The sequence below is a fragment of the Sorex araneus genome, chromosome 8 (assembly GCF_027595985.1).
Source record: "Sorex araneus isolate mSorAra2 chromosome 8, mSorAra2.pri, whole genome shotgun sequence".
Lineage (NCBI taxonomy): Eukaryota > Metazoa > Chordata > Mammalia > Eulipotyphla > Soricidae > Sorex > Sorex araneus.
Genome location: NC_073309.1, coordinates 52,087,989 through 52,115,121, shown reverse-complemented (window position 1 = coordinate 52,115,121; position 27,133 = coordinate 52,087,989). Strand labels below are relative to the sequence as shown.

General features: G+C 56.9%; 3 protein-coding genes across 4 annotated transcripts in view; 1 reads left to right on the top strand and 2 right to left on the bottom strand.

The window, feature by feature from the left end:
* The first annotated feature begins 225 nt into the window (after window positions 1-225).
* FAM83E (family with sequence similarity 83 member E) lies at window positions 226-9,268 on the top strand. The gene is made up of 5 exons (XM_004619726.2): window positions 226-696; window positions 1,697-1,864; window positions 2,055-2,179; window positions 5,848-6,292; window positions 9,020-9,268. The coding sequence occupies exons 1-5, from the start codon at window positions 226-228 to the stop codon at window positions 9,266-9,268; spliced, it is 1,458 nt and encodes a 485-aa protein (XP_004619783.2).
* SPACA4 (sperm acrosome associated 4) lies at window positions 3,517-11,029 on the bottom strand. 2 transcript variants are annotated; one of them, XM_055146154.1, is made up of 3 exons: window positions 10,932-11,023; window positions 7,969-8,034; window positions 3,517-4,712 (listed from the first exon to the last, which is right to left on the bottom strand). In XM_055146154.1, exon 3 carries the CDS (start codon window positions 4,501-4,503, stop codon window positions 3,769-3,771), a length of 735 nt encoding a protein of 244 aa, XP_055002129.1. In that variant the 5' UTR covers window positions 4,504-4,712; window positions 7,969-8,034; window positions 10,932-11,023; the 3' UTR covers window positions 3,517-3,768. The 2 variants fall into 2 exon arrangements, with proteins under 2 accessions (XP_055002129.1, XP_055002128.1); XM_055146153.1 differs by lacking the exon at window positions 7,969-8,034 and having other exon boundaries at window positions 10,932-11,029.
* Window positions 11,030-11,136: 107 nt separating this feature from the next.
* The window catches only part of SULT2B1 (sulfotransferase family 2B member 1), a 60,669-nt gene continuing 44,672 nt past the window's right edge, over window positions 11,137-27,133 (bottom strand). The window contains exons 3-8 of the mRNA XM_004619725.2: window positions 21,079-21,221; window positions 19,103-19,311; window positions 17,146-17,272; window positions 15,378-15,472; window positions 12,566-12,746; window positions 11,137-11,324 (exon numbers count right to left, since the gene is read on the bottom strand). Coding sequence (XP_004619782.1) covers window positions 11,137-11,324; window positions 12,566-12,746; window positions 15,378-15,472; window positions 17,146-17,272; window positions 19,103-19,311; window positions 21,079-21,221 — 943 coding nt within the window. The remainder of the gene's footprint in view (window positions 11,325-12,565; window positions 12,747-15,377; window positions 15,473-17,145; window positions 17,273-19,102; window positions 19,312-21,078; window positions 21,222-27,133) is intronic.

The following is a 27,133-nucleotide window of genomic DNA, read 5'->3' as shown; positions in this document are numbered from 1 at the left end:
GGACCGCCAGAGACAACTGGCAAGAAAGCGGGGGGCCGTGGGTGGTGGCAGGGGTCAGCGTCTGTTCAGGGCTGCCCTGGCTTTGCCTCAGTTGTTCTGGGGGAGGTACAGGGGACCCTGAGACTCGGCGCTAGCCTGCAGACCTAGTCTGGCTGCACAGAATCTGCTGTGGACCCCTAAGGGTCCACCCTCTGGATCCCCTCAACTCTCCTCCCGGGTGGCCCAATGGCGGCCTCTCAGCTGGCAGCGCTGGAAGGAGCCGAGCTGGATTCTGGGGCTGAGCCCGCAGCCGAGGCCTTGCCTGCCTACCTGTACTCCGAGGGCCAGCGGCTGGCACTTGAGGCCCTGCTGAGTAGCGGCACCGAAGCCTTCCAGGCCTGTGTGCAGCGCGAGGGACTTCGGCCCTTCCTCAGCGGGGACGAGCTCCAGGGCCTGGCCGCCGCCGCCGAGGACTGGAACTCGGGCAGGCCCGAGCCGAGCAACACAGCTGAGGGCGCCACGGTGGACGGAGACCCGGGCAGCCTCACCTACTGGCCGGGACAGTCGGAGGAGCCGCTGCCTATGCTGCGGCTGGGCTGGCCGGAAGATGGAGCGTGGAAAGGCTTCACCCGGGCACAGCTGTACACGCAGCCCCCTGACCCGGGCCAGCCCCCACTCAAGGAGGTGGTGCGCCGGGAAATCCGCGCCGCGCAAAAGGTGGGCACTGGGTCCCTGGCTCCCCACACCTGGAGGTCCCCTGGCCCTAGGCAGGCTGCCTCCCGCCCTTTGCCCCTAGATACAGCCTGCCCTTGAGATAGCAGGGTGTCTTCCTTCTCGGCACTTGGTGCCTGTAGGCGTCTGTGTTTCCAGAACTTATCACTCCCAGATTGTCCTCATTGCTCCTCCTCTGTACCCTCAGTCCAGCCCGTTGTTCAGCGAACTTCCTGGTGTCTGCCATCTGTTTGCTCCCCGGCAGGCCCCTCATAAGTGCTGGAAAGGGCCCATTGAGGAGATGGGGAAACGGAGGTCTGGGCAGTCCATCTGAATAGTGATTTTTTTTTTAAATTAGCTTTTGGGCCATGTCTGGCAATGCTAAGGGCTCACTCCTGCTCTACACTGACGGATCACTCCTGGTGATACTAGGGGACCCTACGGGATGCTGGGGATCAGACCTGGGTTAGCCTCGTGCAAGGCCAGCGCCCTTCCCTCTCCCCCCTGAATAGTGATTTGAACCATCTGGCCAATGAGTCGGGGCTCACATCTCCCCCCACTTCACCTAAAAGCCAAGGTCCTTGGCACCCCCATCCCCCCGGGCCCCTCCCCCGGAGAGGGGTGACAGATAACAGTTTGGGAGTGCAGGGGGTAGTGCAGCTTGGGGAGAGGCTCCATGAGCCACCAGGTGTCTGGGGTCCCTCTTCAGTCCCCCTAAATATCCATGGAGGCCCTTCAAATTTCCATCTCCAGAACCCCTCACTCAGGGGTGCCCATCCTATGGGTGTCCTGGGGTCTCCAGCTTCACCCGCAGCTCCCCATCCCTGCAGCCCCCCCATTCCCCTCAGCAGCCCCCCATCCCAAGACAGCCCTGGCCTCAGGCCCCCTTTGCCCCATAGCTCTTCCCCTAAAATCCCAGCTTCACCAGAAAACCCCCCAGAACCCCCAGCAGCCCCTCCCCCCTTACCACAGCCCTGGCCTCAAGCGCTGTCCCTCACCCCTGCAGTTGGTGGCCTTGGTCATGGATGTCTTCACCGACCCAGACCTGCTGTCCGACCTCGTGAACACAGCCACGTGCCGCTGGGTGCCTGTCTACGTGCTCCTGGACTGCCAGCAGCTGCCCGCCTTCCTGGAGCTGGCCCAGCATCTGGGGGTGAACCCCTGGGCCACAGAGGTTGGGCCCAGCCCCAGCTGAACTTCCCCCGGAGTCTCTCTGCAATTCCCCCCACCCATGTCCCTGAGGGTGCAAGGCGCTGGGCTGCCCCGGGCGGGGAGGTGCTTCTCCACAGGTCCTGGTGGTTTGACAGCGGGGGACTCCTGGAGGGAGGCTGTGAAGCCTGAGCAGGCTGCCTCTCGGCCCCCAGAACCTGGACATCCGCGTGGTGCTCGGCTGCAGCTTCCAGAGCCGCCAGCGCCGGCAGGTGAAGGGCAGCGTGAGGGAGAAGTTCATGCTGCTGGATGGAGAGAGAGTGGTCACCGGCTCCTACAGGTGCGCCCGCCCGGGTGACCGCCGGCCCCATGAGACAGGGCTCCCGGTGAGCCGGCGTGATTGCCGGCCTGGCCCCGGGCGTGTGGCTCAGTCATTCAAATGCCCTTCCCAGAAGAGGTGGCAATGCAGGGTGGGCTTGGGGCTGGGGACGGAGCCTGTCAGTGCTCAGGGCTGACTCCTGGCGGTGCTCAAGGCTGACTCCTAGCTCTGTGCTCAGGGATGACTCCTGCCTCTGCTCAGAGCTCACTCCTGCTGGGGCCTGGGGGACCCTCTGATGGAAATAGAACTGGGGTCGGCTTGGGCAAGGTCAGTGCTGTCCCCGTTTGGTCACTCCAGACCGAAGCTGCTCTTTCTGGGCAAAGCCTAGTCTACAAGGTTTGCTCACTCGTTGTGTCTTATTTTGGGGTGGGGGGGAATCAGTGTTTGGGGGCCACACCCGGCGATGCTTAGACTCTGACTTCTGACTCTGCACTCAAGGATCACTCCTGGTGGTGCTCAAGGGACTATATGAGGTGTTCGGGATTTGATCTGGGTTGGCTGCATGCAAGGCAAGCGCCCTCCCCACTGTCCTATTGCTCTGACCCCATTGCCTGGTCTGTTTCGGGTGTAATCCACCTCCCAGGTATCTGTAAATGTATCCGCTGGTCACATCAGGCGGGCTCTCAAATGGGCTCAAGTCCCTCTTCCTCCCTCTCCTCGGGGTCCTGCCCAGCCTCTGTCCTGGTTCAGACACTTTTGGAGGGACTCACCCAGTGGTGCTCAGGGCTTGTTCCTGGTTCTGCGCCAGCTGCCCGAGATGGGACCTGGCCTGCCAGTCCCCTATGCTGTCACATTAGTATGACCTTGTGGTTCTTCCAGCTTGATTTGCATCAGGATTGCTGGGACGATTCTGGGGGTGCTGAGGCCTGGACTCTGGTCTTGCTAGCACACTCCTGGCCGGCCACATTCAGGGTCCAGTTTGCTTGGGGGGACCGGCCTTCCAGATTTTATAGGAACACGGGGTACATGGCAGGGAGCAGGCGCCGGGTGGCTGGCATGGGGGGGTATGAGAAATGCTCTTAAGATATCAGTGCTTGAAGGGGCTAGAGCAATAGCACAGAGGGTAGGGTGTTTGCCTTGTATGCGGCCGACCCGGGTTCGATTCCCAGCATCCCATATGGTCCCCTGAGCACAGCCAGGGGTGATTCCTGAGTGCATGAGCCAGGAGTAACCCCTGTTTATCGCCGGGTGTTACCCAAAAAGCAGGAAAAAAAAAAGATATCAGTGCTTGTTTATTAGTCATCTTCAGTGGGAAAAAAAATGACCAAAGAATCACCAAAACCATGTGTCATCGACTTTAAGGGACCACCAGTGGCTGGCAGCAGCCACCAGCATCTTAGCGACCAATGAGAGAGAAACGCGCAGCCAAACCATGGCCAGCGCGGGCCTGGTTCCGGGTGGGCCGGCCGCCCCTCGATCGATGAGGCCGGGGCCACACAAGGTTGTCCAGGGCCTCTGGCCATTTAATGAGGGAAAGGGGTGGAGGCAGGGGGGCACGGCGGGGGCCGTGTGCAGCCGGGAGACCCGTCCCGGGCCCGGCCTTCCTGTGCTTAGAACCAAAAAAGCAGTGAGAGTAGCACCAAGTCCAGCCACGGTGGCCAGTCGAGGGGGCCGCGAGGGGGGTGGGGGGCCCGGTTACAAAGATAGCCATAGCAGCAGCTGCTGGTGAGGCTGTAGGTGACGCCCATGTAGCTGACGGGTTCCACGTGGCCGCACTTGGTGGACAGCATGCAGCCTTTGTTGATGATGGGGCCCATGCCCGGGGCCACCCCGGTGCCCGTGAAACAGTCCTCGTCGTCGCCACAGTGCAAGTGGACGCCCGGACAGACAGTCGAGTCAGTCAGCTCACAGTACACGCATTCCTTGGAGGCCCGGGCGCCCGGGCACATGGCTATGAGTAGCAGTAACCAGCCGGGGACCATCGTGGCCTGGTGGCGGTGACAGGCAGTGACAGGTGCCCAGCCAGACCTCGGGCTTCCCCGGGCCTCCGGGCTCAGCGGCAGGAGGTGTCCAGCAGGGCCAGTGCTCACGTGTTCTGGGGGGTCCCCCCCCCCGCCCCGATCCAGCACACGTCCTTCTCGCAGTTGTCCTAAGTCCAGCTCAAGGGTGTCCAAATTCCCTGTGGACAGGAAGCAGCCCAGGCCGCCGCCCAACCAGGGTGTCTGTGATGTAGAATGGGGTGACCTCACAGACCCCTCAGGGCTTCCCACTGGCCACCCCGGGGGTGAGGTCACAGGTGGGGGTGGGGCTTCACAATCAGAGGGACAGGACTGGTGGGGAGACATGTGGATGCTGTTGGTCACATGCAGGTCGGCCACCTGCGAGGCAAGAGCCCTTCCTGCTGGGCCACAGCTCCAGGCTGTAATCCAAAGGTCTTTTATTTTATTTTTGTTTTGGTGGGGGAGGCACACCTGGTGATGCTCAGGTAGCACTTCTGGCGGTGCTGCGTCCCGCGCAGCCAACTTGAACTTCGGTCAGAGAGAGGGAATGAGAGCTAGAGACGGGGTAGGGAGGACGGTATGAAACATACAGCCGCTTTATTCCCAAGCTTGTTTTTTTTTTTTTTTTCTTTTTGGGTCACACCTGGCGATGCACAGGGGTTATTCCTGGCTCTGCACTCAGGAACTTCCCCTGGCGGTGCTCAGGGGACCATATGGGATGCTGGGATTCGAACCTGGGTTGGCCACGTGCAAGGCAGACGCCCTACCTGCTGTGCTATCGATCCAGCCCCGCTTGTTTTCTTTTATAGTATGCAGTGAACATTTCCTGAGAAAGCCGAGGGTTACAAGGTTACAAATGACATTATCTGTCATTCTGCTTTGCAGCTGCAAGTGCGGGCTGATCCTTGAACTCTCAGGAATGAGAATGTGGCTCCTGGCCTGGCCAAGATGCAGCCTTCCCTTCGGCCCCCCTTTACAGGGTCAGCTGCCAGGGCATGCATGGCGCTCCCACATGCCCAGTTTTCCCCCTGCTCATTCCCTTCTTTTTGGGTCACACCTGGCGATTCCTTTCCAAGAATGGAAAGCAAGCAGGGGCTATCAAGGCCAGTCCCCAACATGTTGGCGCTTGGAGTCCATAGGGCATGCTGGGGATCGAAACTGGGTCGGCCTCATGCAAGAAAAGAGCCTTTCCCACTGTACTATCTCTCCTGCTCTATAACTTTGCCTGTATTTTTTATGGGGGCCACACCCAGCAGTGCTCAGGGGGAACCCCTGGCTCTGCACTCGGGAATCGCTCCTGGCAGGGGTCAGGGACCATATCGGGTGCCAGGGATTGAACCTTGGGGTTCAAGGCAAGCCTCTCCCACTGTCCTGTAGTTCAGGTCCTTACGATCCAAGGGTCTTTTCTTTTTTTTTTTGGCTTTTTGGGTCACACCCAGTGATTGCACAGAGGTTACACCTGGCTCATGCACTCAGGAATTACTCCTGGTGGTGCTTGGGGGACCATATGGGATGCTGGGAATTGAAACCGGGTCGGTCGCGTGCAAGGCAAACGCCCCACCTGCTGTGCTATCACTCCAGCTCCTCAATCCAAGGGTCTTAATGCAGGTGTCAGGTGCTCCTAAGACAGAGACCTGGGAGTGTGGGGGCAGGGCAGGAAGCTGGGGCTGAGTCTGCCTGTGTCCCCAGCTTCACCTGGAGTGACTCCCGCTTGAACCGCGGCCTGCTGACCCTGCTTACGGGCGAGATCGCCGGCGCCTTCAGCCGAGAGTTTCGGACCCTGTATGCCACCTCCCGGCCACTCCCGCCAGCGCCCACCCTGGTGCACGCATCCAGTTCTCCTGGGGCTCAGCCGCCTCCCCCCAGCCCCCACCGCGTGGTCCATCGCTATTCTGTGTCACCACCGGCCTTGCCGGAAACCTCTCTGGCCACACGCCTGGCCGCCTGCCGGGCCCTGAGGGATGGACACTACCCTCCCAGACCCCCAATGCCGGCACTCAGTGACATCCTGAGGACCGTGCAGCGCGCCGGAACACCCAGCAGAACCCCAGCCCGGCCTAGCCGCTCTCTGTGGGATCTGAGCCACCTGTCCCAGCTGTCCGGCTCCAGTGACAGTGACACCAACAGTAGTGAGGTGAGTGGGGTTCAAGGGAGCAGGAGGAAGAAGGGGAGGGCTAGCATAGTGGGAAGGGCGTTTGCTTTGCACACAGCCAACCCGGGTTTGATCCCTGGCATTCCACAGGCTCCCCGAGCCTGGTCAGGAGTGATCCCCTGGATGCAGAGCCAGGAGTGACCCCTGAGCATCGCCAGGTGTGTCCCAAAAACAGAGAAGAAGAAGCCAGAGACAGGATGGCTTGCACATGGCTGAGCCTGGTTCGATCCCCAGCATTGCCGAGGGTCCCCCAAACATTGCCACATGCAACTCTGGGGGCCCCAAGCACCTCTGAGGTGATCCCAGGTTCCCCAGCACTGGGGGATGAGACTCCCACGATAGTTGCTGAAAATCACCAGGAGGAACCCCAGGTGTCCCAAATTAAACAAATAGCCACAGACTCAAGCCCCACTACTCAGGGTACCTGGCCCCCACACATTCACTGCCTGGAACCCCAACCCCAAAGGCCCCCCAGAGCCCATGCACGGAGGGTCCCTCTCCACCGGGCACCCAGACAGGGAGTAATGGAGACCCTCTGCTGTGTGTGCATGTGCGTGCACCCCACTTCCTGACCAAGGAGCATTTGGGTCCAGTCAGAATTAGGGGTTCAGGGGCCGGAGCGATAGCACAGCGGGTAGGGCATTTGCCTTGCACGCGGCCGACCCAGGTTCAATCCCCGGCATCCCATATGGTCCCCCAAGCACTGCCAGGAGTAATTCCTCAGTGCAAAGCCAGGAGTAACCCCTGAGCATCGCTGGGTGTGACCCAAAAAGCAAAAAAGAAAAAGAATTAGGGGTTCACAGGTGGGGGCAGGGCTGAGTCCCTATGGGGGAAATTATCCTTCTCACCCTGGAAGCTGAACTGTATCACTGTAGCACTGTCATACTGTTGCTCATCGATTTGCTGAGCGGGCACCAATAATGTCTTCATTGTGAGACTTGTTATTGTTTTTGGCATATCGAATATGCCACAGATAGCTTGCCAGGCTCTGCCATGCCGGTGGGATATTCTTGGTAGTTTGCCAGGTTTTCCAAGAGGGACGGAGGAATCAAACCAGGCCGGCTGCATGCAAGGCAAACGCCCTACCCACTGTGCTATCGCTCCAGCCCTGGAAGCTGAATATGAGCTTTAAATCCTCCTACCGGGACACACATGCTACCCAAGCCGTGTGCTGCTTGTGCCCAAGTGGCCAAGCACAGGTGGTGCCTAAGCCCATGGGTCGCCTACCTGTCCCCTCCTGAAATGTAGATTGGGGTGCTCTGCCTTTGGAGAAGCCTGTGTTCTCAAGCACGTTACTCTCCTTTCTTCTCTTCCTCAAAAAGCCCCCAAATAAAATATGTTTTTATTTTAAAACATTTTCCTGGGGGCTGAAGCGATAGCATAGCGGGTAGGGCGTTTACCTTGCACACGGCTGATCCAGGTCTGATTCCCAGCATCCCATATGGTCCCCCAAGCACTGCCAGGAGTAATTCCTGAGTGCAGAGCCAGAAGGAACCCCTTTGCATCGCCAGCTGTGGCCCAAAAAGAAAAGTAAAAATCTTCCTGTCAGGCTGGAGAGACAGGATGGGGTTGGAGGTGCTTACCTTGAACAGGGCTGACCTGGGTTCAGAATGAGTACCCAGGGGCTGGAGTGATAGCACAGTGGGTAGGGTGTTTACCTTGCATGGGGCTGACCTGGGTTCGATTCTCAGCATCCCGGGTGGTCCCCTGAGCAGGGGTGATTCCTGAGTGCAGAACCAGGAGTAACCCCTGTGCCACCAGGTGTGACCCAAAAAGCAAAAAAAAAAAAAAAAACCCAGACTGGGTACCCATAGGTCCCTCAGTCCCCACCAGGATGAGCACAGCACACAACCAGGAATGAGCACTGAGCACTGCAGGTGAAAATAGCCTGAACAGGGCATCAGAGAAAGAAGCAAGATTGGAAGAGGTCAGAGTGGGGGAAAGGTTGGGAGATGCTGGTGCAAATCTCATTCTCTGGAAAATAGGCTGGCCTTGGGCCCCCCCTCCAAAGGTGTGGGGATGATTACCATGACAATGGGGGGTGTTTTCCTCTCTCTCTCTCTCTCTCTCTCTCTCTCTCTCTCTCTCTCTCTTGTTTTATTTTGATTTGGGGCCAAATCCAGTAATGCTCAGGGGTTACTCCTGGCTCTGCATTCAGGAATTACTCTTGGCAGTTCTCAGAGGATTCTATGGGATGCCAGGGATTAAACCTGGGTTGGCTGCGTGCAAGGCAAGGGCCCTCCGCACTGTACTCTCACTCTGGATCCCTTCTCTTCTTTCTTGGCTCAGACCCGGGGGTGACCTCGTGGTGTGGGGTGCGAGCACCAGGGCCCTCACACGGAGAGCATCACTGCAGCTCTTTGAGAAGCTCCTGGCTCCCCACTGTACTAACTCTCCAGCCTTGCACCCCAATTAGCCTCAGTTTCCCCTCCTGCCTCTGCCCAGGGAGATTCCCCAGGAGCGGCCTCAGGGAAGGGAAAAGGGGCAAAGTCCTTCCCTCCACCCTAACCCTCCTTTGGCAAATATTTGCTTCCCACTGACTTCCTGCTCCTCCCCAGTTCTGAAGAAGAAGCTGTAAGGGGGACATGGCCCCTCCCAGCACTGCAGGGCTGGGGCCCCTCTTTCCAGTTTGGGGGTGCTCACCTGCTCTCAACCCCCCACCCCCACCCTACTTGGCAGTTTCCCCACCTATTTATTTTCCTTCTACAGCTCAGAAGGTCCTGGGATGCCAAAGACACCCCGGCCAAGGCCCTGATGAGACATCGGGGTGCTGGTGGGGGCCCCCGCGCCGAGGTAGACTCCCGTCTGCCATCCCTGTCACCTGGCCGCCACCTTCACTACCTGTCCACATCCCCACGGCGGTGGTTTGGGGACGACACAGCCAACAGGCTCTTGGACCACAGGAGCACCCAGCCGCCAGACTGGAACCCCGTGACTGGATTTGGGGCACGGCCCTGATGGAAGCAGATAGTGGGAACTCCATGGTCACCCCCCACCCCCCGGGCCACGCAGCCTTGGACATGGCAGCCTGACTCCTATGCTGTGGTGCCGGGAGGGTCTTTCTCCCTTGTTCTAGAATGGGGGCAAGTTCCTTCACAACTCCAGGGCTGCGTTGGGGAAATGGGCAGAAAGTCTCTGGCTCGGGGTGGGGCCTGGCCGGGGCTGGTTTATGGGAGATGGAGGGTGGGAGGGTCCCTGAAGCAAAACAGGGAAATTTTCTGTCCTCATACTTGGGAGCAGTGAGTGAACTGAGTTCAGCCAGGTAAAGGCAGACCCCCTCTGGCAGCAGAAAGTGGGGTTCATGGAGGTCGGGGCAGAGGTGGACAGGTGGCCCATGGCCTCCCGGGTCCAGTTAGTTCACAATAAAGGTGCTTTCTGCTGGACGTGCGTGGACACAGGCCTGAGCTGAGCTCTGGGGTTTCATGTGTTTGTTCATTTGTTTGTAGTGCCAGAAATCGAATCCAGGCCCCCCACCTGCAAGCCCCTACCGTTTGCCACCACCCAGGCCCAGGTTCCCACATTGACTTTCCCTCTTTGAAGGAAAAATTTTGCTTTGCATGTACACACACACACACACACACACACACACACACACACACACACACACACACACCCCCTTTCCTCTGCCCCACATCCCCAGAAATCTACCTTATTAATTAATTTTTTTATTATTTATTGTTGGTTTTTGGGCCACATCCAGCTGTGTTCGGGACTTACTCTGGGCTCTGTGCTTAGGGAGCCGCTGTGCAGCGGGCCGGGAAACCAGGAGTGAGGAGTGCATGCACCGACCAGCAGCACCATCTCTCCCCCATCATCTTGTTTTTTAAAAAACTTAAAAAGGGCTGGAGCGATAGCACAGTGGGTAGGGCGTTTGCCTTGCACGTGGCTGACCCGGGTTCAATTCCCAGCATCCCATATGGTTCCCTGAGCACCGCCAGGGGTAATTCCTGAGTGAAGAGCCAGGAGTAACCCCTGTGCATCGCTGGGTGTGACCCCCCCAAAAAAAAACCTTAAAAAATTTTTTTCAGACTATTACAAAGCTGTTCATGATTGGATTTCAGTCATACAGTATTCCAACACCCATCCCTCCCCAGTGTACATTTCCCAGCGCTTCCCCCTGTTTAAATCAACAGCCACCCCCATCACCTTCTTCCCCATCCCTGCCTCCTCCAAACTACCCAACAGCCGCCCACTTTGGGTTTGGGTTTTCATTATTGTTCAGGACTCAGGGCTTACTCCTGGCTCTGCTCACTCCTGGAGGGGCTGCGGAGGGACCCTATATGGTGGTGGGGATTGTCCTGCCACGGGCAAGGCAAGCGCCTGCCTGCTGTGGGGCCTGTCCCTCAATCTCTCCCTCTGGGGAGCACAGCCCAAGTCCGAGCCCCAGGCCGTCCTCCCTCAGACCCAGCCTCAGCCCCGCCTCCCGCAGACCCAGAATCCCCAGTCCCCCCTCCCGCAGACCTAGGCCCCCAGACCCTGACGCCCAGCGCCCCCCCCTCCCTCAGACCTGGGAATCCCCAGGGATCCAGGAGTTAGGGCCTAAGCTCCATTCCCTACCCCCGCCCACTTGCCCAGGACCCCGGAGCCCCACTGGCTCCGGAGAGCGGGGCTCAGCCGGCACCTGTGCCTCGGGCGGGGTTCTGAGTCACGCGCGTCCTGGGATCCCTCGGGGCGGAGCATCGCGCTCTCCTGGGCCCCCGGCGCGGGCCACCCCACCCCCACCCGCGCCCGGCCACTGCCCTCGCGCGCCCCCTGCCGGCCGCCCGCCGCCCTGCTCGGGAAAGCCGCGGAGAAGCCGGGCCGGAGCGATGTGTTTATTGACGGGGTCACAGGTGTGGGGGCTCGGGATCTTGGCCCGGGCTGGGGTCGGAGCTGGGGTCGGGGTCTGGGCTGCCGTCGTCGGGGGCTCCGTCCCAGGGGAAGCGGGGCAGCCCCCGCATCTGCTCGCGGTAGATGCGGTCGAAAGCTTCGCTCTGAGCCACGGTGAAGTGGTTCTTCCAGTCGCCGCAGACTCCTGCAGGGAGGGCGGTAGCGGTGAGGCGGGAGGAGCCCACGCCCCTCGCCCCGCACCCCGGTGCCACTGCACCCCGCGCCCCATCCCCTCTACCTCGCACCCCCGCACCCCGCATCCCGGTCCCGCCTCCAGCCTGTGCCCGGGTTGTGCACGCCGCCCTGCCCCACCCCGTCAGTTCCCCTAACTTTCCAAGCTGGAATTTCCTCCGCACCCCTCCTGGCCCTGGGGCCGTGACAGCAGCTGGAAGGGGTATCCTGAACTCCGAGACCCCAATATAATCACAACGGCCCGACGATAAGAGGGATCAGCGCGAGGAGGGAGCAGGGCCGGCAGCACTGAAAAGGGAGCGAGGGGACGCAGCCAGCAGGAGGGAGCCGCCCCACTACGAGGCTAGAGCTATAGCACAGCGGGTAGGGTAGAGCGTTTGCCTCGCATGTGGCCAACCCGGGTTCAATTTGCAACATCCCATATGGTACCCCCAGCACCGCCAGGAGTAATTCATGTACATCACCAGGTGTGACCCAAAAAGCCAGAAGAAACAGTGAGCTGTTTTCTTGGGGGGGGGGGGGGTGGGGGGCACACCCAATATGCTCAGGGCTTACTCAGTTTACTCCTGGCTCTACACTCAAGAATTACTCCTGGCAGTGCTGGGGGAACTATATGGGTTGGTTCTCTCTGGCGCTGTTAACTATTTTATTTGGGGAACAGCATCGGGTCACACCCGCTGTGCTCAGGGATCATTCCTGTTGGGATTGAACAGGCAGGTGCCTTTCCTGCTGTACAATGGCTCCAGCCCCTTCTTTAGTTAATTTTATTTCTTGGGCTCCATCTGGTGCTGCCTGGGGCTTACTCCCTGACTCTGCTCAGCGATCATTCCTGGCGGGCCTTGGGGGACGTTATGTGGTGCCAGGAATCAAAGCCAGGTCAGAGATGTCCAAGCCAGCACCTTCCCCACTGTACTCTTTCTGGCTGGAGAACTATTTTAAGCCACTGAGTTGCTGAGGCTGGGGGGGAGGGAAGGAACAGGCTCTTCACCCAGTGCTGGGGTAACTGCAGGTGGATGCTGAGGCTCTGAGGGACCCCCTGAACCCCAGATAGCCCTGTTTGGAGCTGCTGGAACAATGCAGATGGGATCTGGGGTACCAGGGCCACTGGGACCCCTGGCAGGCAGATCTCTGGAGCCCCCCATGTTGCAACTGGGGACGTAGGCCAGTGCCCTTCGCCCCGTCCAGGCGCCCCACCTTTCCGCAGGAAGTTCCCGTGCGTCTGGTCCAGCAGGCTGGGGGGCAGTAGGGAGTAGTTGGACATTCTGTTGGCCTTCATGGCCCCGAAGGCCGAGTGTGTCACCACGGAGTTCAGCACCTCCTCACTCAGCGGCCGCTCCAGGAATTGGCAGATGCGCCGCACCGAGCCGTGGAGGTCCTGCGGGGATGGGCACAGGTCAGCAGAGGGAGTGGCTCCGAGCTGCCGCTGCGTCTGTACCTCAGTTTCCTCAACTGCCAAGCTGAGGACTTGGGTCAGTGTTTTTTATTTTCTATTTTATTTATTTATTTTTGCGTTTGGCGTCCCTCCCGGCTCTGCGCTCAGGAATTACTCCTGGCAGTGTTTGACCATATGAGATGCGGGGGATTGAATCCAGGGTGGCCGTATGCAAGGCAAATGCCCTCCCCACTGAACTACTGCGCCGGCCCCGGGGGTCCATGTTTTTTTTAAAATTGTATTTGTGTTTATTTGGGGGCTACACCAGCGATGCTCAGGAACCACTCCTGTCTCTGCACTCAGGAACCACTCCTGGTGCTCGGGGACCCTATGGAGTGTGGGGGATTGAAACAGGGTGGGCCATGTGGGAGGCAAGTGCCCTTCCCACTGACTATTGCTCCAGTCCAGTGTTGGGGATTTATTTTTTTGAGGGGGGGCCTAAATGGTGCGTAGGAGGTCTGGGGGCCCCGAGCTCAGGACCAGGAGCTGCAGGGTGCACGGGTGCTTGGATGTGTGAGGAGATGCCTCCAGTATTGTGTCAAGTGGTGCTGGGGCGAGGGTGGGGGGCGTGGGAGGCCGGGAATGGGACCCAGGTAGGGTGCCAGCCAGGCATATGCTCTAACTACTGGCCTATCTCCTGGCTCCAAGGTTTTGGGGCTCTACATGGCAGTGCTCAGGAGTGACTCTTGGTGGTGCCCAGGGGTCCCTACAGGTTGCCAGGATCACACCTGGGTCACCACAGACAAGGCGAAGACCTTCACCCCTGAACTTTCTTTCTAACCCTGAGTCAAGGTTTGGCCAGTTTGGGAATTTGGTGAGGTCAGAGGCAAGCGGAGGCAGAGGTCAGCAATATCGGATGACTTCCTAGGTTAGAAAGAGCCGGTTTGCCCTTCGGTCAGTCTCTGTGGCCACCCTGCCCCCACCCTGTCATCACACCCCCCCTCTCCTTCCCCACTTCATCCCCCAGGCCCCGCCTCTGGTCTGGCCGGTCCCTCCCCGCCCATACCCGCCTTCCAGGCTCACTGCCTCCCATCACACACCTGGCCCCGACCCACTCGGCCCTGTAGTGAACGCCCCCACGTCCTGGGCTGAGACAGGGTGGACACCTCTCCTTTTTACCCTGGCCTACCCTCCCTGAGATAGCACAGTGGTAGGGCGTTCGCCTTTCATACAGCCGACCCGTGTTCGATTCCTCCGCCCCTCTCGGAGAGCCCAGCAAGCTACCGAGAGTATTGCGCCCGCACAGCAGAGCCTGGCAAGCTACCTGTGGTGTATTGGATATGCCAAAAACAGTAACAATAAGTCTCACATTGAGAGATGTTACTGGTGCCCGCTCGAACAAATCGATGATACAACGGGATGACAGTGACAGTGACAGTGACCCTCTCTGCCCGCCCTATGTGTCTCACACCCCTTCCACCTCCCTTCCCTGCCACCAGAGGCAGCTCAAATGTGGCGTCCCTCGAGATAGCACTTGCTCCTGTCACAGTGCTCCTGCCCCATGGGTCCAGTGGCCCCAATTTGTCCGCAGCCTCGGGGAGAAGCACTGTTCTGTCAGCAGAGTCCGAGAGATGGAAAGACACACCTCCGAAGTCCAACATCTCTCCCTCTGCCGCGTCCTGCCAGCCCCTTGGCCCCAATTTCCAGGTTATTCTTGGTTTCATAACTCCCGGGCCCTCATCCTCTCAAACCACTGCCATGTCCCAGAAATGCGAGTGCACTGGTGCCTGCTCTCACCCAGGGGCAGCCCAGAGGCGCCGCCAGGCCGCCTGGCCCAGTTTTGGGGTTTGGAGAATAAAGCCGGATGGGAAAGCAGCGGGGGATGGGTGAGGCTAAGTAAGACCTTTGCTGGATCTTTCTGTCCAAAGAGAATTTCCTGGGTGGGTTGTCCTGGGGAACTTAAAACAGCCACTCTACAAGGTTCCAGCTACAAGGACCATGTCTTCCTCCTCTTCCCCCTCAAAACCTTTTGCCCCTTCTTCCAGGGAGCCCCCAGTGACTGCTCAGACAAGGAAGGCTGCCCCCACTCTCCCGAGCCACATATCCTCTCTCCTTCCTGGTGGGGTCCAGATCTGGACTGTTTGCTTTCTTTGTTTCTTTCCTTTTTTTGTGGGAATCACACACGGCAATGCTCAGGAGTTATTATTCCTGGCTCCGCACTCAGGAATTACTCCTGGTGATGCTCGGGAGTCCCTATGGGATGCCGGGGTTTGAACCTGGGTTTGCCACATGCAAGACAAATGCTATCCTCTCTGGACTACCGCTGGCTGTTTGCTCTCACCCTCCCTGGCCTGCCGAAACCTCCCTCCTCCAGGGACTGCCTCATCCTTAGGGCTTCTCTGCTCTGAGCTCCCTTTGGCTCCTGCCTGCCCAGGGAAAAGCCAGCAAAAACCCAGAGAAAAACCCAGGGGTACCCCTTTTCCTGACTCCCAGCACCTCTGCCCGACTGGTTGGTAGAGTTGGCCTTGGACCCACCTCCCATGGGCTTAACTCAGGCCGGGGCCTTTGTCCTGCTGTGGCAGAGGGCCTGTGGGGGGATGCCACACTGGGCCCAAGCGAGTGGGAGGTCCTCACCTGTTTCAGCTCCTCATAGGTGATGAACAGGAAGTTCTCTTTGCCCCGCATCCGAATCCAGCCTTTAATGTGGTCGAACCAGGAGCCGAACTGCACTGCGGGCAGAAGACAGGCGAGGTGAGGGCCAGCAGGGGGTGCAGAGGGGCTGTGCACCCCCACACTCCCAGGCCTGACCTCTCAGTGTCCCCCACTGTATTTCTGGCTTCGTCTCTGTCTCTATCTGTCCCGCCACCCCCACCTGGCCCTGTGTCTCCTTGTCTCTCTCTTTAAGAAAAAAAAATGTTTTTAGGGGGCTGGAGTGATAGCACAGCAGGTAGGGCGTTTGCCTTGCAAGTGATTGACCTGGGTTCGATTCCCAGCATCCCATATGGTCCCCCAGCACCGCCAGGAGTAATTCCTGAGTGCAGATCCAGAAATGACCCCTGTGCATCGCTGGGTGTGACCCGAAAAGCAAAAAAAAAAAATTTTTTTTTAATTGAGGGGGCTGGAGCGATAGCACAGCGGGTAGGGCGTTTGCCCTGCACGCGGCCGACCTAGGTTTGATTCCCAGCATCCCATATGGTCCCCTGAGCACCACCAGGAGTAATTCCTGAGTGCTGAGCCAGGAGTAACCCCTGTGCATCACCAGGTGTGACCCCAAAAAGCAAAAATTAGAAAAAAAATTTTTTTAATTGATCACCAGGAGATACATAGTTACAAAGCTTTCATGATCAGGTTTTGTTATACAATGTTCCAACCAACACCCATCCTCTACCTTTGGTGTACATTTTCCACCACCAGTGTCCCTGTATCCCTCCAGCCACCCCTACCCCTCACCCACACACCTGCCTCTATGGCAAGCACTTTTCTTCTTCCTCTCTCTATCTCCCCACCTCTGTCGTTTTGTCTCTGTGTCTCTCTTGTGGCCTACTTCCTCTCCACCTCGTCCCATTGCTCAAGTACTTCCTGGACCCACAGAGATGCACATGCTCCCACCCCATCTCTTCCTACCATCTTTGCCTGGTTTATAGGTATTTTGCTTTGTTTTTCTTTTTTTTCCTCCTTTTTGGATCACACCCGACAATGCACAGGGGTTACTCCTGGCTCTGCACTCAGGAATTACTCCTGGCGGTGTTTGGGGGACCATATGGGATGCTGGGAATCGAACCCAGGTTGGCCGCGTGCAAGGCAAATGCCCTACCCACTGTGCTATTGTTTTTATTATTTATTTATTTACTTACTTATTGGTGTGTTTGTTTTTCTTTTTGGGTCACATCTGGTGATGCACAGGGGTTACTCCTGGCTCATGCACTCAGGAATCTCTCCTGGCAGTGCTTAGGGGACCAAATGGGATGCTGGGAATAGAACCCGGGTCGGCCACGTGCAAGGCAAACGCCCTACCTGCTGTGCTATCGCTCCAGCCCTTTTGCTCTGTTTTGTGGACACACTTAGTGATGCTCAGGACTCCCTCCTGGCAGTGTTCGGTGGGTTGTATGGGATGCCAGGGATTGAACCCTGGTAGGCCATGCAAGGCAAGTGCCCTCCCTGCTGTCCTGTCCTTCCAGCCCTCTCACCTCTTTGGGCCTTTCTTTGTCTGTCCCCATGTCTCTGCCGTCTCTCACTGTCCTTTAGCTTCTCTCTGCCCCTGCCTACCCGCACCACAGCTCTCTAAGACCCTCCAACTCTGCCTCTCTCTCTCCTCCGGCCCCCTCCTCAGTCTCTCTTCCTGGAGTGGAGGTACAGGAGCAGCGCCCCCCACCCCCGCAAGATGCTTTGCCCGGGCCCTCACCTTCGCCTTTGAGGAAGTTCTGCAGAAACTGGTCCGGGCTGCCTGGGTCCTTCAAGTGCCCAGCAATCTTGTAGTAATGGTAGAGAGAAACCAGCACGTCCCGGGGGTTCCTGCCCACGTAGATTGCCTAGGGGGGTGGGAGAAGGTGTGAGGGTGTCATCCTCCAACACAGCATCCACCTCCTGGGACACATGCCCTGGAGGCCCTCTCTCTTGGCCCTGCAGTTGGGAGGATTTAGGGGGTCCACCACATCCCCAGCGGGGGCAGCTCAGATCTGTCCCTTAATCCAACCACGTTCTAGGAAGAAGGAAGGAACGTTTCTGGAGCAGGGCTATTTTGGCTTTGAGAGATAAAGAGCAGAGGAGGAAGATGTGGGGTTCAGGCTAGAGCTTATCAAGGCCAGAGCTATAGACTTAGAAAGAATAGAAGCCGGCTCTGCCTCCCCATTCTCACCACCTCCATCCCAGCCTCCTTCCCGGTCTCTACAGCCACGTGGCCTCCAAGGGTCCTTCTAAAACCCCCAGCCTTGAGGCCCCTTTCCTTAGCTTCAATTTGGTCAGCGGTGTTACAGTCCATAACCACTCCCACCCTGTGCATCGGAGATGTTCTGATCTGGCCACAGGCACTGTCCCCCACACCCCCCATCAGGCCAGTCACGGGGACACTCAGCCTTGCAAGTGGGGTCCACCTGGGTGATTTCCCACCTGGATAGTATTTGGAGGGGTCCCTGCTGCACCCTGGGGCTCTGTCCCACCTCGCCACCAGAGGGCGCCAGTGAGCTCACAGCCACGCTTGCCTCTCAGCTCCCAGCAGCGCTGGGCACCTCAGAGAATAAAACGCGTGTCCACAGCAGTGCGTGCAGCCTTCGGACCCTATTACTTTTCCGCCCTTGTCTCCACTCCTCTTGCTCTTGTTCACTTGGTTCCGGCCAGTTAGGCCTCCTTGTGGGTCGCCTCAGGCTCTGGCCTCAGGACCTTTTCACCTGCTCTTCCAGATGTGTATCTTCCCACCCCTGGGTCCTTCTTCACCACCCAGGTCTTGTAACTCCCCAACCATTCGGCAACTCTTTCCCAGCCCTTCCTGATGTGCATTTTTCACTCTGGACACATGAAATATTTGTCTAATTATCTTGTCTGTTCCCCTTGAGAACCTGAGTACACAAACAGGCATTTCTATTTCTTTTTTTTCTTTTCTCTTTTTGGTGTGTGGGGGGCACAACCGGTAGGTAGTGCTCAGGGTTGATTCCTCCTGGCTCTGTGCTCAGGAATCATTCCTGGAATTACTGAGGGGACCATATGGGAAGCCAGGGATGGAACCCAGGGGCAAGGTAAGCCCCTACCCACTTTCCATTGCTTTGACAGAGGACAGGCATTTTCATGCGTTGGCTGAGTCATGAGTTTAGAGCCAGGCCAGGTTTAGTAGGTGCTTAGTAAACGTGAACTGAAACTTTCCTTCCTTTCTTCCTTCCTACATTCCTTCCTCCCTCCCTCTCTCCCTCTCTCCCTCCCTCCCTCCCTCCCTCCCTCCCTCCCTCCCTCCCTTCCCTTCCCTTCCTTCCTTCCTTCCTTCCTTCCTTCCTTCCTTCCTTCCTTCCTTCCTTCCTTCCTTCCTTCCTTCCTTCCTTCCTTCCTTCCTTCCTTCCTTCCTTCCTTCCTTCCTCCCTCCCCTTCTTTCCGTCCCTCCTTCCTACCATCCTTTCCCCTTTCCCCCTTTATTTCCCCCGTTTCCTCCTCCTTTCTTCCCTCTTTCCTTCCTTCCTTCCTTCCTTCCTTCCTTCCTTCCTTCCTTCCTTCCTTCCTTCCTTCCTTCCTTCCTTTCTTCCCTTCTTCCTCTCATGATGCATCCACCATCCACCCACCCACCCATCCATACTCATCTGCCCATCCACCCCCAGCCCACCTGTCTATCCCTCTGTCCACGCGGGTCACCCCACTCCTCCCTGCCTGCCCAGCGGTACCTTAGCCTTGGACTTGAAGAAGGCCTTTGTGAAGAGCTGGATGGGGAGGTGGGAGCTCAGGAGGCGTGGGGAGGGGAGGTTGTGGCACTTGGACATCATCTGGATAACCTCACACCAGGGGGCCCGATCCCAGATGGGCACAGAGCGGATCCAGGAAGGGTCCCCATCTTTCAGGATCAAGCTGAGGATCTCGATCATCCAGTGGGTGCCTGTGTGTGTTGGGGGGACGGGGAATTGGGGCTGGTCAGTGCTCACGGAGCCCAGCTGAGGGGCGCCTGGCAGGGGAAGAGACTGTCGATTGTCCGCATATTGTCAGAATAGGAAGCTCGGTCACAAAGAGAAACGGAGGGGCCTGAGTGATATTACAGCGGGCCTCCCGGTACCATCTTCCTGCATGCAGCTGACCTGGGTTCAAACCCCAGAGTTCAATAGGGTCCCCTGAGCACTGCCGGGAGTAACCCCTGATCATTGCCAGGTGTGACTACAAAACTTCAAAACAAAACAAAACAAAATCCCAAGTTGCTCATCAGAATGCCAAGCTGGGAAGTGGGCTATGGGGGAGACTGGCCCGGGGTCCCACCCACTCATCATGAGCAAATGCAGGGGAGCCCCCCTCCTATGGCCAAGACTGTTGGTGTGCGCTCCCCGAGGCCAGGATGCTACTTTCCTCCCATCCCTCCAACGATGATGCTCCGTGTGGGCCCCTGCCAGGAGGCCTGGCACTTCCCAGCTGCCCTCCCCTCCCCCCCTCACTCTTAGGAGTTGACTGGAGAAAAAGAATAAAAAATTTAAAAAAAGTAATTGACTGGAATCAGAAATAAACTGTGGGTCCAGCCCCTGGGATGCCGCCATGTCGGAATGACCAGATGGAGTACTGGGGGCCCAGGAGTGGACTCGAGGCCGAGTGTATCTCTGCATGCCCAGCGCACTCAAAAAAATACACGCATTGGGGCTAGAGCAATAGCACAGCGGGTAGGGCGTTTGCCTTGCACGTGGCCGACCCGGGTTTGATTCCCAGCATCCTATATGGTCCCTGAACACTGCCAGGAGTAATTCCTGAGTGCAGAGCCAGGAGTAACCCCTGTGCACTGCCAGGTGTGACCCGAAAAGCAAAAAAAAAAAAGAAAAAATGCATGCATGAAAGATCACAGTTCTCGTCTTTGGCCCGCTTTCAGGGCTAAGGTATAATTTGTATGAAGAGCCGCTCTGTGTGTGTGTGTGTGTGTGTGTGTGTGTGTGTGTGTGTGTGTGTTGGGGGGACTGTTGGATCTGTATCAGTGACTCATTCATGCTTTGAAGGCTTGTAGATGGTTGATTGATTTGAGGTCATACTTGGCAGTGCTCAGGGCTCTGTGCTCAGGGATCACGCCAGTCAGCTGCTTGCAAAGCAAGTATGCTCCCCACTGTACTATCGCTTCACCCTATGTCTCTATAAACACAGCACACACATACACACTTTCACACACACATGCACACACTCCACACGCACACATACATACTCACTCCACACTCTCACTACACACACATGCTACACACTCTACACACAACACGGTATGCACACACTACACACTCACGCTACACACACATGCATGCACACACAACACACATAACTCACTATGCATATACACAAGCATACACTCTTTTTTTTTTTGGGTCACACCCGGCAATGCACAGGGGTTACTCCTGGCTCTGCACTCAGGAATCACTCCTGGCGGTGCTCAGGGGACCATATGGGATGCTGGGAATCGAACCCGGGTCAGCCATTTGCAAGGCAAATGCCCTACCTGCTGTGCTATCACTCCAGCCCCCACACAAGCATACACTCACACACATGCACAAACGCAACACTACACAATGCACACACTCTACACATGCACACTCACGCACACTCACACACATGCACACATGCACGCAAGCTCTCTACACCCATGGACATGCGCACATGTGTGCACGTATGCCCGGCCCTCCCACGGTACCTGACTTGGGGTAGGTGAGGATGAAGATATCATCGTCCCGCACGTCCAGCTCATTCTCGACAAAGTTGATGCTCTCGGGTGAGTACAAACCCATGGGGAAGAGGACCCCCTTGTACCGGAAATACTCGCCAGACAGCTGCTGCCTGTGGATGGAGGAGGAGTCACAATGAGCCAAGCTGGGGGAGGGAAGGACAGAGGCCCTGGCGGCCTGCGGCTGCATCTGAGCACCTCCCCAAGTGCCTAGACACATGGAGGCAAGTGGCCGCAGAGGGTCCCCACTGGCGGGCCTAGAAGGAACTTCCTCTCCACTGCTGCAGACCCTCATCATTCGAGAGGCAATGAGGGAGAGCATCCGCATGCACAGAGAGGTTGAGTAACTTGCTTCAAGACACACAGCAACCAACAATGGGAGTGTCACAGCTGCCAAAGGAGCATTTTCCATAGTCAGTCTTCACCATGCCCCCACCCAAGGAAGGATGCTGACCAACACTCCCATTTTACAAATGGGGGCCGGGGTGCAGAGAGAGCCCAAGCACACGCCTTGCAAGGCCAAAGAACCCATTTTGATCTGAGTGCTCCCCATAGCACTGAGACCCCAAATAAAGGAACAAATGAACTGACCCATCCCTCACTCACCCTGGGGCAGGGACCAGCTACCTGACCTAGACTGGTGCTGGGGAGGTGGGAATGGTCAAGGTTTTCTTTTTCCTTTATTTTTTATATTTTTTGGGGGGGTTACTTTGCTTTGCGTGTGGCTGACTCTGGCTTGATTCTCAGCCACTGCGTGCAAGGCAAGAGCCCATTCTTGGTTAAAAAGAAATTGGGGATGGGGGCTGGAGCAATAGCACAATGGGTAGGGCATTTGCCTTGCATGCGGCCGACGGGTTCGATTCCCAGCATCCCATGTGGTCCCCTGAGCACCGCCAGGGGTGATTCCTGAGTGCAGAGCCAGGAGTAACCCCTGTGCATTGCCAGGTATGACCCAAAAAGCAAAAAAAAAAAAAAGAAAGAAATTGGGGGGGGCAGAGAGAGGGTACAGTGGGTAGGGCATTTGCTTTGCACTCAGCCAACCGGGTTTCATCCCTGACATCCCATATGGTTTCCCGAGCCCCACCAGGTGTAAACCCTGAGCACCGCTGGGTGTGGCCCCAAAACAAAATAAAATGGAGGGGTCTCGGGGGCTGGAGCAATAGCACAGCAGGTAGGGCGTTTGCCTTGCATGCGGCCGACCTGGGTTCGATTCCCAGCATCCCATATGGTCCCCTGAGCACCGCCAGGAGTAATTCCTGAGTGCAGAGCCAGGAGTAACCCCTGTGCATCGCCAGGTGTGGCCCAAAAAGAAAAAAAGAAAAAAAAAGGAGGGGTCTCCTAAGCAGTGCTCAAGAGGCCTGGGGGTCCTTCTGGCGGTTAAGTGCAAACAATGGGGATTAGCTGGCCCACTTGGCAGTGAAGTGGGGTCTTCAGGGCTGTCCCTGGTGATGGTTGGGGACCTTGCTGTGCCAGGGATGAAACCAGGGTTGGCTGCATCCAAGGCACATGCCTTAACTCATGTACTATCTCTCTGGCCCTGTGCCTTAGTTTACCACATGCCTTAACTCATGTACTATCTCTCTGGCCCTGTGTCTTAGTTTACCACCCATAAAATAGAGCTGATAATAATTGTTATCTCTGGGGACTGATTTGAAACCATAAAACTATTCTCTCTCTCTTTCTCTTTCTTTCTCTCTCTCTCTTTCTCTCTCTCTTTCTCTCTCTCTCTCTTTCTCTCTTTCTCTCTCTCTCTCTCTCTCTCTCTCTCTCTCTCTCGGCTTTTTTGGGTCATACCTGACGATGCCCAAGGGACTGTATGGGATGCCAGGGATCGAACCCGGGTTGGCCATGTGCAAGGCAAATGCCCTTCCTTCTGCACTATTGCTCTGGCTCCCCATAAAACATTCTTAGGACTGTGTGCCTGGAGGGGGGCCAGAGCAACAGTACAGCTGGGAGGGTGTTTGCCTTGCGTGGCCAGCCTGGGTTTGAGCCCCCCAATCTTACTCTCCGGAGCACACCAGAATTGATCCCTGAGCACAGAGCTAGCAGTACTGAGTATTGCCAGGTGTGACCCCAAAACTAAAAGAAAAAGAACTGTGTGCTTGGCAAGGAGTGAGCAATATATACGGAAATACATGCTTGAATCTTAGCACCGTGAGAGATGGGTGCCATGCACGCCGCTGTTCCAGCCCTGATACTGCCTGGGCTCCGCTGAGCGTGACCCCACCAAAAACCAAGCCAACCCCCAAACAGGGAAAGCTGGGCTGGAGGGGAGGCTCAGAGGGCTGAGAGTGGATTTTTTTTAAATTGTTTGTTTTGGGGTCACACCTGGCGATGCTCAGGGTTTTCTCCTGGCTCTACACTCAGAGATAACTCCTGGCGGTGCACAGGGGACCCTATGGGGTGCCAGGGATCAATAACCCTCGTTACCGCATGCAAAGCCAGCGCCTTCCTCGCTGTGCTACGCTGAAGGCCTGGCTCAGCCCCAGGCACCGCCTGCAATGCAGCACGTCTCAGCCCCCCAAATCAACAGCAGCAATCAGGGGGAACGGGAATCGAGGAAAAGTCGATTACGATAGAGACTGGCGCATATTCGCATGAAGTAAATCTGAACTGAAACCACCACTGTTACTTGCGCAGGGACAGCCGCGGAGCTGCAGGGGCTAGCCGGCTCGCCGCGCTGTCAACCTCCCCGGATCCCCGCAGCTCCGCTCCGGGAGAGCTGTCCCCTCATTGGTCGAACGCGGGTCTGTGACGTCACCAATTGCCGGGCAGAGTTAGCCCAGTGGGCGGGAGCTCGGGGGGTGTTACCAGGCTGATTGACATCTCAGGGACCTGGTTCCTCCTCTAGCACTTGCAGATCGCTTATGCCCTTCCCTAAATAGCCAGCCGGCTAATAAATATGAAGCGTCCTGTCCTCCCATCCCCTGGGTGCTAAGGACCTCTCAGTAAGAGGTCATGGCCAGTCCCTCGCGCCGGGACGCTGGAGAATCGCCGAGTACAACCATCATGCCGAAAGTGGATAATAGAACAAACATGATGACTTCTCAGTGTCTGAGTTGCAAGCCATAATGCCCCAAAGTAGAGAGAGAATATGGGGAATATTGTCTGCCATGGGGGCAGGGGGAGGGTGGGGAAGGGGGGTATACCCGGGATATCGTTGGTGGGGAATATGCACTGGTGGAGGGATGGGTGTTTGATCATTGTGAGAATAAAACCCAAACATGAAAGCTTGTAACTATCTCACGGTGATTCAATAAAATAAAAAATAAATTAATTAAAAAAATTAAAATACAACCATCATTTGATGGAATGTATGAGTGAAGGAATAATGAATGAAGGTGGGAATGAGGTAGGGTGTGAGTGAAGGTGTCGATAAATGAATGAAGGTGGGGATGCATTAGTGAATATATGAATTAGTGAAGGCGTGGATCAATGAAGGCGGGAATGAAGGTGTGAATGAAGGTGTGAATGAATGGGGGTATGAATGAATGAAGGTGAGGATCAATGAAGGTGTGTATAAATGAAGGTGTGAATGAATGAGGGTGTGAACGAATGAAGGTATGAATGAAGGTGTGGATGAATGAAGGAGTGAATAAATGAAGGTGTGGATGAATGAAGGTTTAGATGAGGGTGTGGATGCATGAAGGTGTGGATGAATGAAGTACAAATGAATGAACGAAGTTCTGAACGAGCAGAGGTGTGGACGAATGAATCAAAGTGGATGAGTGAGTGGCAGCTTGTGGGGTGAGTGAAAGATGAAAGTTCAAGGGCTCCTTGTCCCCGCTGGCCTCGGAGCTTCTTGGCTCTGGGCGCCTTAGAACCCCCCACCTGGCCTTGAATGTTTCCCCAGCCCCAAGCCCCAAGAGAGGATCCCCGACCATGATGTCGCGTGTCATCACAGGCCAGTCTGCGGGGCTCAGTGCTGGGCTGTTGTGGCCTCTGCTGAGACAAACCAGTTACGAAGGCTACACGCAGGGCTGGCATCTGGCCTCGCCCTGCCCCCCACTCCCGCCATTGTCCCAGAGGGCACTGGCGCTAGTACCACCTCTGGCTCAATGTCGGCTTTTCCTCAATCACCCCCAAAAGCCGGTGCCACGTGGGCACCTTCAGGCCGGGCAGGTCCCTGTGTCCCCCGCTTTGCTGCTTGGCTGGCTTCCCATGCTTCATATTAGAAGGTGCTAGCACCTTCTCTCCCCACCTGGCCAATCCAGTTTGCCCCTGGGTGACATCCGGAGTTCTCTGCATCACATTCTTTCTGTGCCCACGCCACCCCGGAGCCTGGCAGCCACTGGACTGGGGCACCCAGGAAGGCAGGTGACAGTGGAGCTGATTAAAAACCCCCGGCAGAGAAACTCAATGAAGAGTTGCAGCTGGGAGGAAGTCCCAAGACCTACCTCACCTTCTACAAGGTTCTGTGCTTGGCCTGGAGACCCCAGGACTGCACCCCAGTCTTCTGCCCCTGGACTTTCACCCCCACTTCCTCCTCAATCCGACTCTCCTGACCCCTCACGCCAGAACTCAGGGCACTGCCCCACCAGGGGCATCCACTCCTCAGCCCTCCTCAGATTTCAAAGACTGAGCCTGACCTGCTCCAGTAACCCCAGGAAAAGTGGGGGAATGGCTCCCCTTCTGACATTCCAAATGCAGGAGACGTCTGACCCAGCTTCTCCCAAGAGCCTGAGGACTCAAGAGAAGACTTGAAGTGTCAGAGCGACAGTACAGCAGGGAGGGTGCTAGTCTTGCATGCAGCCAGCCCAGGTTTGGTCCCTGGCACCAGAGAGGGTCCCCTGAGCCCGCCAGGATTGACCCATGAGCAACAGAGCCAGGAGTCAGTCCTGAGCACCACTGGGTACGGATCCCAAACAAAACAAAGCAAAAGGAAGAAAATAAAAATGACTGGTTGTCGCAGGCAATGCCACAGACACACTCCTTGGAGCCTCTGTCTCCACCTGCCGTGCCTCAGTTGCCTGGATATTTAACTCCTCCAAACATAGGACATTTTCACCATTAGACACCCTGTCCATTATCTGAGGGGTGGCACAGAAATTTTTGCTTGTTTGATTTTGATTTGGAGTCACACTCTGTGGTGCGCAGGGGCTACTCCTGGATTAGTGCTCAGGGATACACCAGGCTCAGTGCTCACAAGCTACTCCTGGCCTAATGCTCATAAGCTACTCTTTTTTTTTTTTTGCTTTTTGGGTCATACCTGGCGATGCACAGGGGTTACTCCTGGCTCTGCACTCAGGAATTACTCCCTGGCGGTGCTCAGGGGACCATATAGGATGCTGGGAATCGAACCTGGGTCAGCCATGTGCAAGCCCTACCTGCTATGCTATCATTCCAGTCCCTCATAAGCTACTCTTGGCTGAGTACTCAGGATACTCCTAGATCAGTCTCGGGGCTACTCCTGGATCCGTGCTCAGGGATATTCCTGATTCAGTGCTCAGGGGGTATCCCACAGTAGTGCTTTGGAACCAAATGGATCCTGGGGGTAGACCACAGGCCTCCTGCATGCAGACCCAGGCACAGGTTTTAGAGCTGTGTCTTTCTGCCCGTGGGCTAATCGTCCATGGAAATAAAAAATTTAGCTCCACACAATTGTCTCGTGTTTGCAGTTTAGCGCTTGCTTGCATCTCACTCTTTTGGGAGGGAGGGGGCACCTCCAGCAGTGCTCGGGGCTGACTCTGGGCTCTGTGCTCAGGAGACCCTGTGTGGTGTGGTGTGGAGACTGACCCAGCTGGGCCATGTGCAAGGCAAATGCACTCTCTTGCCCTCTGCTCTGGCCTTGAGACGCCTGCAAAGGGACAGGGCCTTCTGGCCAGGGGCCGGGCCTCGGGCTGAGCCGCTGAGACAGCCCGTCCATCTTTCGGACTCAAGTTCTCCGGGGTCCACTGCCAGTGCTACCCCCGCCTGCCCCGTTCCCCTCAACCACAGCACAGGATGCTGTCTGGAACCCAGAACCCCTTGCAGGCCTGTCCAGGACATAGTGTCCCGTGGCCTGGGGCCTAGTGACTCCTCAGGG